This window comes from Phoxinus phoxinus (assembly GCF_949152265.1).
Source record: "Phoxinus phoxinus genome assembly, chromosome: 4".
NCBI classification, from domain to species: Eukaryota; Metazoa; Chordata; class Actinopteri; order Cypriniformes; family Leuciscidae; genus Phoxinus; species Phoxinus phoxinus.
In genome coordinates, this window is record NC_136879.1 from 7622649 (window position 1) to 7635074 (window position 12426).

At 45.5% G+C, this 12426-nt stretch overlaps 2 protein-coding genes across 2 annotated transcripts; both read left to right on the forward strand.

The window, feature by feature from the left end:
* Positions 1-431: 431 nt before the first annotated feature.
* LOC306997445 (uncharacterized protein) lies at positions 432-6931 on the forward strand (the record flags this gene model as incomplete). Its single annotated transcript, XM_079610750.1, has 5 exons — positions 432-456; positions 603-679; positions 5993-6156; positions 6248-6534; positions 6620-6931. 5 exons carry the CDS (start codon positions 432-434, stop codon positions 6727-6729), a joined length of 663 nt encoding a protein of 220 aa, XP_079466876.1. The 3' UTR covers positions 6730-6931.
* An 846-nt stretch (positions 6932-7777) lies between these two features.
* LOC306997446 (uncharacterized protein) lies at positions 7778-9072 on the forward strand (the record flags this gene model as incomplete). Its single annotated transcript, XM_079610751.1, has 3 exons — positions 7778-8041; positions 8215-8654; positions 8733-9072. 3 exons carry the CDS (start codon positions 7778-7780, stop codon positions 9070-9072), a joined length of 1044 nt encoding a protein of 347 aa, XP_079466877.1.
* Positions 9073-12426: the final 3354 nt, after the last annotated feature.

Genomic DNA, 12426 nt, shown 5'->3' on the forward strand with positions numbered 1-12426 from the left:
TAATATGTTATATCTGAAGACGTCTAAATTTGTATCTCATTATCCCTGAAGACAGAGTGGAAAATTATTCCATTGCGGATTATTAAGTTTGTGTAAAGAAAAAATAAGTTGTGCAGTGTTAGGTGATCAAGATTGGGTGACTAAGTTTCATAAACATTAGGAATCTTAGAATTGTAGTAAATATTGTTGATTCAATAATTAAAAAGAAAAGATAAGAGGAATGCCTTGATGTTGGTTGAGAAAAATTTTATTCACCATGCTAGATTATTTGAACACAGTATGCAAAGATAGAAGAAAGATTGAAAGCCGATTTTATGATAGGGAAAATTTAATTGATACTTAGATAATCAAAGTTAGATTATTGCTGATATTGAAAAACAGAAATAGCTTGCTTTTTCCTGCAATGAAGAACTTGCTTTACTAAAAATAGAATGGAAGAACTGCTGTTGTCAACCAGTGAGATTTTTATATAGAAGAACTAGTAAAAAAGATGGTTAAAAAGTGAAATTTAGATAAAGAGCTAATAGCTCAGGCACAATTGGACCTAGTATTTTTAAAAGTTAAATTTGATTCATGCAGATCTCTGAGTGTTCAAATTTCAGATGGCTTCACTGACAGTTTCAATGAAAGCAACAAGAGGCCAAAGGTCAAAGAGACTGCAGAAAGAAGACAGAAGTGGGTGAGGGGCTTTCAGCTCCCCTCCTGAAATTGACTTTCTGGAAAGCTCAGCAAGGAGAAAGACTGATTTAATACTGGAAAAGGTGAAACGTTCACTTGAGACTTTTCCTAAGGAAAAAGAGAAAATCCTGAGATGCAAAACTCAGGCAGGATCAACTTCATTGCAGAAACAGCAGAGCCTAACAGGCCTTTGAGTGACAGCATCGGCTGATGACAAATGCAGAGCGACAGCCAAGAAGCTTCAACAGACTGATGATCTAAAAACAGAAGAACTGACCCTTACGGGGCACCACAGGTGTGGACTCCTCAATGATCACCAGAGACTGCTTCAAAGTTGGTTAATTATTATATTAACTTTATTCATTTTGATTATTCACTGGTCTAAGAGCAATTCTTTATATTCTCTGCTAAACTAACCCTCTCTGCTTTTTCAGTAGGTACAAGTCCAGCCCTATAAGAAAAAGAAAATATGTTGACAGACAGAAGTGGGTGCTCAAACTCACCAAATAATTAGAACGGAGGCTGGATTTGGTATAGTGAGGGCTATTAGATTAAACAACTATAGGGCTAAAAGCATGATAGAATTATTCTCTGGCAAAGAAAAAGAAAGACAAAATGTCAAAGCATGATTATTATTGTAAAAGCATGATTATTATTGATTATTATTGTTGACAAAGCAATGATACTGGTCACTCCATCTTGTTTTGGTAAATTCTAGAGATAGATTGGAGGGAAAAGTTACTCCAAAAGTCCAAAATTATGAAATGACAAACGTCAAAACTGGGATAATGAGTTGGAAATGTTACTGGCCAAGAATCCAAGATTATGCAGAGATCTCCAAATTTCTTCTTAAAAGCAGCTCATGAGCAAAGACAAAAATAATATGAAAGAAAAATTAGACCAACTAGGCCTATTATTCTAAAATATAGAGGATATTCGAGTTTATAAAAAGAAAAAAGGTTTTGTACAACCGGTGTTAAACGGAAACCTTATGATCATGGAAACTTCTCAATAGTGATTGGACATAGTTGTGTTGACCTGATGCATTCCACAGCTAAAATTATAAGTTCTGCATTTAGAGCAGAACCTGCTGCAGCAGTCACAGGAGTGTGTGTGTTGGCCAATGTGTGTGACTGAATATGAGAGTGAGAGAATGTGTTTGAAGAGACACAGAGGCAAATCAATTATTTTGCCAATACAGCTGTATTGAAAATTGAATATGTGGGCCCACAGGGCAAACTCTGCCCAATAAAATAAAGACCATGGATGAATTTGATTAAATTTCCTGGTTGAAACTGTAGTGGCAATAGAAAAAATTGGGAAAAAACAGTGCCACATTTTGCGCAGCGTATAACACATCTGAATTTCCTTTCAGAATATCATGATGGAGCATAACAAATCTGACTTTCTTTTCAGCATATTGTGATATCATGATGGAGCATAACACATCTGACTTTCTTTTCAGCATATTGTGATGGAGCTGATTATTTCTCAAAAGTATGAAATAATGTCTTGTAACTTTTGTCTTGTAAAGTGGGTTGAGTGTTGTCCAAGATGAATAGTGTGCTGATAGTGGGACTCAAAACCATGAGATAACTGAGTTGAGTTGACTAATTGTAAAAAGTACAGTTGAAATTGAATGTGAGAAAAATGTAAAGAGGGTGCAAATATGAAGATAAAAAGCCAAATTTATGAAAAATAAAGGGAATATATGGGTTCAAGCCCTGCTGCTAATGAAAGGAAACCACTCAGCCCACATGACCATTCTACAGATGACAGTAGCTCACTTCCAGGAAGGTTTCTGGGATGGTTTTAACAAAGAACCAGTGACTTCGCATTGTAATCTCAGAAGAGGCTCAAAAGAGGCTTGTGCATTGATCAGCAAAGTCCATGTCTCAACTTAAAATACACCAACAAGCCTCAACCCCCTCCACAACAGAAAGTGAGGGATCAATGATCTTCCCTTGCAAATGAGAGGAAACAACCCATTACAACAACTCACAAAGATCAACATGAATGGAAAAAGGAGACAAACTTAACCAAATTCACAGGAATGAAAAGTTGCAGAAAGTGAGAGATTCACAAGGAGTTGTGCAAAGAAGAGAAGCAACAGAGTGAAAGAGATGAGTACAAGTTCAGACAATACTCAACATCAACCAAACTTTTCTAAAAATGTAATGTTAAAGCCCTTGAATATTTAGTAGCAACCTAATAATAACCCCACCAGAAGAGAAAATGTATGGTATGATGATAAAATGAATGTTAACGACTAATTCAAGAAATTTACATAGAATAATGGGAATTAAGACAATTCATAAAGGAAGAAGGAAAAAAAAAGAACTAAAAGACATTTTAAAAAGATCCAAAAGGGTACTCAGATGCAACTTGTCAATACAGGGTATACCTAATTAGTTTAAGGCTACAGTTGAAATTAAAACAAGTACTAAGACTGGCTATTAACAAATATTCGATTTCAACTTTAATTCATAAGATTATGTTATGATTCAATATGCTATTGACTAAATAAAATATTAAGTAGTGCTAATAGGACGACAAACTCAAGTTAATTGGAAGTTAATCGAATTCAATAACAAGCAGGAACTTAAGAACAATCTATGGTACCAGAGGAGGGTAAAAAAAAGATATTTGACATTCACATGAAGAACAGATTGTTACACCAACATCACTTTTGAATATTTTCAATCCAGATGCGCCTGGTTTTGACCAGTACGCAAGGGGGGAATTAGGAGAGATTAAGGAAAAGGAGAGATTAAGAATGTGAAATTTGTAAAGAGAGATTAAGAATGTGAAATTTGTGAAATTTGTGCCAAAAAACAGTTAAGAAAGGAACAGCGACACAAATAGGCGAGAAGGACTATTAAAACGCTTGATAATGGATTATATGGACATGATATAGACGGGTAAAGGCAATGATATTAGCAGAGGAAGGGCAGATGCAGAAATGAGATTTCTAACAGAGAAGTATTCCTTAGATTTGAAATGCTATCAGAAATAAATTCAGATAATGGGTTAGCAAGTTATTCCAAGAATATTGAAGATTAAAATGAATTGTATACGAACACTTAAATTGCACACAGGGAAGCTTTAATAATAATTAAGTTATAATGCTTTATGTTTTAAATGGTGGATATAAAAAGTTTTAGATGGTTAGATTTATTTAAATATACAGAAAAAAAAGAGATGTACATATAATCAATATGTAAGGTAGTAGTGAAGTTATTTTCTAGAGTTATTTGTTCTAATTGTCTAATGAGTTTATTGAATGACTTTTATGAGGTAAATGTAACATTGCTCTAAAGCTTTCTTAGTTTGAGTGATTACATGGGACATAATTAGTTTATTCATGATAGTTTATTTAGAAATTAGTAGAAAGGAAGAAAAGGTATTCAGTTGAGAACCGCTTGAACTGAAGAGCTCCAATGAGGAGCTATAACGCAAGATTAAAAATGTCTAAATGGTATTTATTGTTACATTTTGGTAATAAAACTGAATTTAAAATATGAAACTTTATAACGAAGCACAAAGCGATTTAAAGGATAAAAGGTGCACTACAATGTTCTGTTCGTTCATCAACTAAAAATTATTGACTAAAAGATTGATTCTTCGAATTTAATAATTGATATTCCTTCATAAAAAAAAGCAATTGAAAATGAGAAAAATAGGTACTTAACCCAGCCATATTTTAAATCAAAATTCATATGGATCACGAAAAATAAAAACGCAGAATGAATAAATTATTTATTATAAATCAGCAGAGATTTACTGTAATGCTTTGTCTGCATTAGGAGGAAAACAATTACATGAGAAAAGTAGAAGGACTTATGTTTGAAGATCAGTGTTGCACGTTTACCAAATAATACTGCGCAGGGAGGAACATTTAGCGAATACAGGAATAAGTCAAAAAAAGTTTAAGAGCAAAAAGTTAAGAAAAACTTGATTTGAAGTTTGGAGAAGTATGAACATGGTTTGCTAAATTAGGAATGTTTTCTGAAGTTGCAATATTGAAAGGTGGTTATTATTCTGTTGTGTACTTCCCATAGTAAGATCATTAGTTGTTAAAATCACGGTTAAGCAAATGGAGGTGCTAAAATATCAAGAGAATGGAAAGATAAACTTAGAGGGCAACAAAAGTACATTACCCAAAAGATTACCCAGGCCAAACAAATTGGAATGTACAAGCATTGGACAATGACTCAAGTGAGGAAGGAGAAGATGATTGACGAGCCAGACCCTGGGTGTATGTGCTAGCCTAACCTCTCCCCGAAGGGTGACCCTCTACGATGCGTAAAGTGTCTGGGTCGAAGAGAAATTCTGCACTACAAGAAAAACTTTTAATAGTATAATGCATGGTTTAATGTTTTGATGTATTCTACATAACTGTGACAACCACAGGCAAGGCAGAACAAACTACACGCTCACGCTTATAACAATGTGTTACTCTTTTTTGTTTTGATAGGGAGAATTCGAAGTCTTTTACTTTCTCCATTGAAAGAAAGAAAATACAACTGAAAGAAAAGAAAATATGTGGAGAAAGATGTTTGGCTCGAATACTCCGTCAGAGTGTGGTAGCACAACCTAGTCATTAGAAAGGTGACTGAGTGACTTGATTTAGTCACTAGGTAGCATAACTGAGAGGGCTGGATTTTGAAACTACACTCTGGAAAAGGATACTAAAAGTGGGGCTTAGATAAGCCCCAGAGGAGGGAATGTTGAAGATTTTATTATTTAGAAAATAAGTAATTTAGTTACATATTAAGACACTATTATTTATTTCCTTTATGAGTGTGTGACTTTGGTTTGTCTTTTGGGGGCTTACAGAAAGGTCAAGAATGCTGATGCAGCAGTGAATTCTATTTAAGTTTGTCACATGGTGCAAGACCCTATCTATAGGATGTATGACCATTTTTGGAAGTGATGGGGGTATATATGTGAAGCCGACCACATGTCTGGAGCGACTCTTTCTGCAGAAGGGAGCTCGGCTTTGTTTGTGAATAAAGTCTAACATTTCTGGCATCAAAGATCTCTGAGAAGTGATTTCATAAAAAGATTGAAACCACAACACTCTGAAGCAGTTTGTTTATGGTTGCTATGACAAACGCTCGATAATCCGAGCTGCCGATTGGCCTAAAACGCTCGATAAACGCTCGATTTTCCGAGCTCCTGATTGGCCCAGATCTGAAAACGCTCGATAAACGCTCGATTTTCCGAGCTCCTGATTGGCCCAAATCTGAAAACGCTCGATAAACGCTCGATTTTCAGAGCTGCTCATTGGCTGTCATACAGAGACCATTAGCAAAGCGATCAATCTTCTCTGTTTTTGTACCACCGGGTGCACGAGGAGGCCCGGGCTCGCGCCACTCAGCCCGGGTGTGAGGGCGAGGCGCTTGTTGGCTTTGGGGACTACAAAGAGGCCACCCTGAAGGACCTGTACGACTCTAAGGAGAAGAAGCACCAGACGTAAGTCCTGTTGTGGTGAAGGGCAGTGGGCTGTTGACAGGGTGCTGTGACTTGTTGATATGCGTGCCAATCTTTGATCATTGTCTTGCAGCTTTGTCAAGTGGCTACGGCGGAAGACACCGCAGCCTGGGACCTCGATGGACGCCGCCAGAAAGTACATCCTGGGCCGAGACAAGGAGCGGTCGGCAGAGGTGGCTGCTACCCCGCCACCTCCCACCAGCAGCAGCAGCACCCCCACCACCACCACCACACTGCCGCCGCGCAAGTCGATCGCTCCCATGTTCTCGGCCCTACTGGGAAGGCGTCCAATGGCCCCAGGTGAACTGCAGGCCAAGGTCAGGAAGCTGATGACCACACCAGCACGGCCTGCAGTTCCAGGTAGATCTCTTTCTTTCTCTTTAACACAACAGAGGTTCAGTGTACAGGAATAACTAACCATTGCCCAACCCCCCTCCCCACACAGCGGTGTCTACATCCGTCAGAGACCAGCGCCCCTCAGTTCCGCCGCCGCCCCCCCCCCCCCCCCCCCACCACAGAGGTGACGGACAAGGAACTGGTCCAGATGGCCACTGACTTAGAAACGGGTAACTGGCACCACACTGGACATGTCACACTGTAACATTTGCCTTCAATATATATTCTTCTGTCAGTATTTTTTTATTAACTGTAATGGTTTCTTTTACTGGTCGCTACAGCTGATGCTTGAAGGAGAAAGGTAGGTTTGGCAGGTTATGTAGCCGTGCCATCCTCACTAACGTAGTGGTATTATGTAGATTTGATTGGTAAAGTATGATTTCACTTTTCCAACTTTAGTTAGTGTGTAATGTTGCTGTTTGAGCATAAACAACATCTGCAAAGTTACAACGCTCAAAGTTCAAAGCAAAGGGAGATATTTGCTTTTAAAGAAATCGTTTTTTTAAGGACTACAACAAACGGCTGGTAGGGACTACACGACATTCCTCCGGGTTTAGTGACATCAGCAAGTCTAAAATGTACATAAACCCCGCCCCCGGGAACACGCAGTTGAGGGAACAAGTCAAATATTTGTATTTGTAATATTTGTATAGTATTTTGTCACAGAAGTGAGTCAGCTCAAACTTTAGCATCCATCTTTTCACATGCAATCGAAAGTCACTCTGTGTGCATCTCACAACAGTTCCTATACGAGCGATTTATAGATTACCATGACAGAATATGCTAATTGAAGATAGTTAACGCCACATCAGCAACATAAATTCATCAACTAACCTTTCAGAGACGTCCTGTTGCATTCTACATGTTGTCTCTCCATCTTTGTCTGACTCCGTTTTGACATTAAAGACAGAAACAGTTTCTGTAATTTTAGTGTGTCTGCATGAGGTAATAGCAGCTGCTAACACACACATGAGCTCTTGCAACCCCGCCCTCTGCAGCAGCTCATTTGCATTTAAAGGGCCAGACACAAAACGGTGCGTTTTTGCAAATCCTCAAAAAGTGACAACTTTAACATGCTATATAAAAATATCTATGGGGTATTTTGTGCTAAAACTTCACATACACACTTCTGGGGACATCAGAAATTTATTTTACATCTTGTGAAAATGGCATTTTACCACCCCTTTAAACACCTTCACATGTCTACATGAGACCTCCATCTCCACCTCCTCCGGCATTGTCCTCCATCCCTCCCCCACCCCTCCCACCACCTCCACGTCTAGTTGCGGCTGCTCCACCTACACTCGCGGTTCCGGCTCGGGCTCCGGCGTTGACCAGGGAGGAGCCCCGTTGCGTCTCCGTGGAGGAGACGCCATCCGGGGAGGCCACCCTGGCACCACCGCCGGCAAAGAGGAAGAGGAAGGAGGGGAAGGTGGAGCAGCCCGCAACGCCCACTCCTGCTTCGGCTGAGGTACAAACACACACACACACACACTCACACACACACACACACACACACGTGCCCGTACTCATGAACGCACAACTCAGTGGAGTTGACTGTCAAACTGCATGTAGCACCTCCTCTCAGCCTCCTTACAGTGTGTTTGTTTGTTTGTTTGTTTGTGTTGTTTTTCCCCCTCACAGTCCCGGTTGCCTGAGAGCTGGCGGACAGCCCTCACCGTGGAAGAGCAGGAGTGGATCGGCCGGGAGCTGTTTAAGACGGACAGTGGGGGGAGGACCAAACTCACCACAGACCTCAAGCTGTGGTGGGACCCCCCTCAGCCCCGGCTGAGTTACACTCAGCCACCCGCCTCACCAGCTGCCTTCTTCGCGTGTCGGCTGTTCCTCTGGACGCCCCTGCGTCTGTGGGGCGTCCGGCCGACATGCTGTAATAGGGCCCTCACGAAGTGTGGGCTCTACAGGACCATCCGGAGGGTCCTGGACATCGACGGCTGGTACTTGATGGCCACCGAGTACCTGGAGTGCTGTCGGTGTAAGAGGAAGGTAGCTGCCTGGTCGCAGGACGTCGTGGGTCAGCTGGGAGAGGGGCATCGCGCCCTCTTCCCGGCAATCCTCACCTACAAGTAAGTAGCTGTCCGAACACTGTCAGTCTGTCTGTCTGTGTGTGGCTCTTCTGTAACACATGATGTGCTTCTCTGTAGGCTTGCCTGCGACCGGCGGGTAATCATCCAGCTGCGTGAGCGTACTCGGGGGAACAGCGCCACGCAGCTGTACAAAAAACTCTGTGAGGCACACACAGAGGCCTGGATGCGGCGGTCCATACACTACCTCAGCGTCATGGAGCCCTTCACGTCGCAAGGTGTCGTGCGCAGGTGCACCCCACCACCGCAACCGCCACCCGTACCCCAGTACGCGTGGCTGTTAATGGTGTACTGCCACGACATCCTCTCCCGCCTGGAGGACGTGAAGGCCCGGGTCACCTCCGTCTTTGGGACGGTTCTGAAGATGGATTCGACCAAGAAGGTAAATGTGGTGCTATAGTGGAGTATCATGCTCTGGCTATGTGCGTGCAGCCTTACTGAGATGCTTTATTCTTTCAAACAGGTGACCCGGAAGCTCGCCGGGGCTGCCGCCCAGACCGCAGCCTGGTCAACGAACGTTGGCAACGAGCACGGACAGGTGCTTAGGTCCGTGCTCACGGACACCGAGGGTGCCGGCCTGTTGTCCATGGCTGCGGGGTTAATGCTGCGGTATCGGGACGCTGGGGTGGAGCCGCCTCAGCTCCTCTACGTTGACCGGGACTGTTGTTCGTCCCACGGGGGATCTAAGACAGCTGACATGTTCAGGAAGTGGGACAAGCTGGTGGTCCGGCTGGACATCTGGCACCTGATGCGGCGCTTCGCGTCAGGTGTCACCACCGAGAGCCACCAGCTGTATAAGGCCTTCCTGCAGCAGCTGTCTTCCTGCATCTTTCTGTGGGACCCAGAGGACGCAGCCCGGTTGCTCAAAGCGCAGAAGAGGATGCTTGAGGCGCAGGGGATGACCTTCTCGTCCAACGCCGGAGTGTGGAGGCACGTCGGCCGCAGGGATATGGCTCTCCATTGCCGTCGCCGCACGCACGGAGCGGCTGATCACTGACCTCCTGGAAACCTTCGGCGGTGTCAACGGACGAGACACCGTGGGGATTCCCCTGCTGGACCAAGGCCGCATCCAGGCAATCTGGAAGGAGCAGCGGCGCCACCTCCGGTGCATTCAGGACCCGCCGGGCGTGGAGCTGTACACCGAGACGGGCAGGCTGACCAAGGGGGGGATCAGCCTGCCGGTGTACCGTTGTGCACGAGGCTCCACGTCCCTGGAGTCGTTCCACCTGCATCTCAACCGCTTCATTCCAGGTAGACCACATGTTTCACTGTCATGTCAATCTTTCACTGTCATCGACTCATTGTCATTCACATTGTGTGCGCACTGAATAAACTGCTAAACGCATCTGTGTTCCTCCTCAGGAGAAAGTGCCAATCCCTGGCACTTCGAGGCATTTCTCCTGGAGGGGTTGACGCGGTGGAACGCGGACAGGGCGGCGTCCGCGGCACAGGAGGGACGTCCGCTGCTCCGCTCCTACAATGGCCCCCTGCTGCACTCCCTTGACCAGCTCAGCCAAAGGGTGCTTGGCACGAGTGTGGTCAGGGCAACCGCTGTCAGGGCAACCGGCTGACGCACCCGCGCCCGAGCCATCCCGTCCGACCAGTGCCCCTGAGCCCACACCCCACTCCCCCGACCGGTCCTCGCCAGAGCCTCAGCAGGCTGCTGAGGTAAGCACGCCACCTCTTTGCGGTCTGCGACTGCAGTGCATCTCACATCACCAAAAACTGCGCTCGCTCTGTTCCATCCAACTGACTTATTGTTTTTCGTCTCTGCTTGTGTGTCTGCAGGACTACAGAGGACCAGATGACCAGCCGGGGTACCTGGCCGTGGTCCAGTTGGCCACGGCCTTGGTGGGGTTGCGTCACGACCCGGCCTTGTCCGAGGGGAGGGTAGATGAGCTTATCGGGCTCTACGAGGCCCTGTCACCACACGACAGGGCCCGAGTAGTCTACCCTCCCCGCTACAGGGACAGGCCACCTCAGGGGCGCTTCATGGCAGCGAAGCCAAGCCGCACCACCATACCTGGCGTGGAAAGCTTGAGACGGTAAGGCTACACTTCCATCATACATTTCCCTGATGTACACACAAGCTGCTTTATGTAATGTTGCTCATTATCATGCTCATATCTGTCATTGTTTTTGTCCGTTGTCCGCAGCTGCCTGGTTGGACAGACCTCTGGACCTGCCAGCAGTCCCAGCGCAAGCCGGCCGGTAGAGGCAGTATGCACCCAGCTCTGCCGCTTGATCCCCTCGGGCGCCCGTTTGCACGGTGCCCGGAGGTCGCGGTGGGAAAGCATACTACTTCGGTACCAGCACATCCGGGACCTTGTGCTGGGCCACCAGAGGCTGATGGCAGTAGATCGCTGATGGCGGTGGATCGTCCTCCGGCAGCAGCAACGGCGGTGCCTACAGGCCAGGCGACGACAGCGGCGTCAAGGGCGGCGGTAACTCTGGCAGCAGCACCGGCTGTGGCAGCACCGGTGCCTGTTCTGCCAGCGCCAGTACGTTTACTGGCGCCTTTACCGCCTGCCCCCTCAGCTGCTGTCCTGGCTGTACTACCGGCTGCTGCAGCTGTAACAGGACCTTTTCAAGCTACACAGCCTCTCCTTTTGGACCTCTCACTGCCCCAGCAGAGTGTGAGGGTGCTCCCCACCCCAACAACGCCAGCCCCCTTGGACAACGCCAGCCCCACACGTCCTCCCTCTGCCACTGGCTGCCGCACATCACGCCGGCCCTCAGCTGTCTGCACTGCAGCTGCTGCAAGGACAACAAGCAGTGCAGGCAGCACCTCCTGCTCCCCCTCTTCTTTTTACATACAAAACTTAATGGCTGAGGAAGAAGAGGGCTGAGCAGAGGGCAGCGACAGGAACAGTCGTCGCTGCCCGGGCCGGCGTGCCACAAGCACAAAAATGCAGGAAATGCGGCCAGCCAAAGCGGAGGGAGACCGGACACACCCGCTACGGCAATGTACATTTTTGCTCTGCCGCGGCGGGTAAGAGTGTGGAGGACTGGCTGAGGGAGATGAAGGACAGGGACCAGGGTTGAGCCCCGGACTGATTCCGTATTCTCGCTGGGGCAGGTGTATATAGTTATTGAAAGACATTGACTTTCCCCTCCACAAGGACCGGGACCTTGCCGCGGTGTGGAGGCTTTCTACAAACACCGGTCCACACATGCCACAACTCTTCAGTGACACTATGCTTGTAAAAACATTGTGTATCCCATTCACACCTGTATAACATTGTCATGCCTTTGTACTATTCTGATTCTTTGCACTGACAAGTTATTTAGGCCTATACTGTGTGTCTGCTGCCTATCATGTGGTTTAAGAAAAAAAGAATTTGTCTGTCCCATTCACACCTGTATAACACATTGTCATGCCTTTGTGCTGTTCTGATTTTATGCATTGACAAGTTACATAGGCCTTTTGGATATGTGGGTAAGTTCATTAATGTGGTCACTGTCTTTGGAGTTACGTCCAGTGGCTGCGATGCAAGATATCGGACTGCCGTTGGTGCTGTGGCTTCATCTGCTGCTGCCACTGGCTCTGTTGCCGCCACGTGGTTAAATAAAAAAGTCTTGTATGCCACAGGTACTTCACACTATAATGTCGCTGCATTATGCATCCATGCATGTCTGTACTGAGCTCTTATACTAATGTGTCTGTCTGCTGTCATTGATCTGGTTTTTAGAAAAAGTCTTGTATGCCACAGGTACTTCACACTGTAATGCTGCTGCGTTATGCATCCATGCA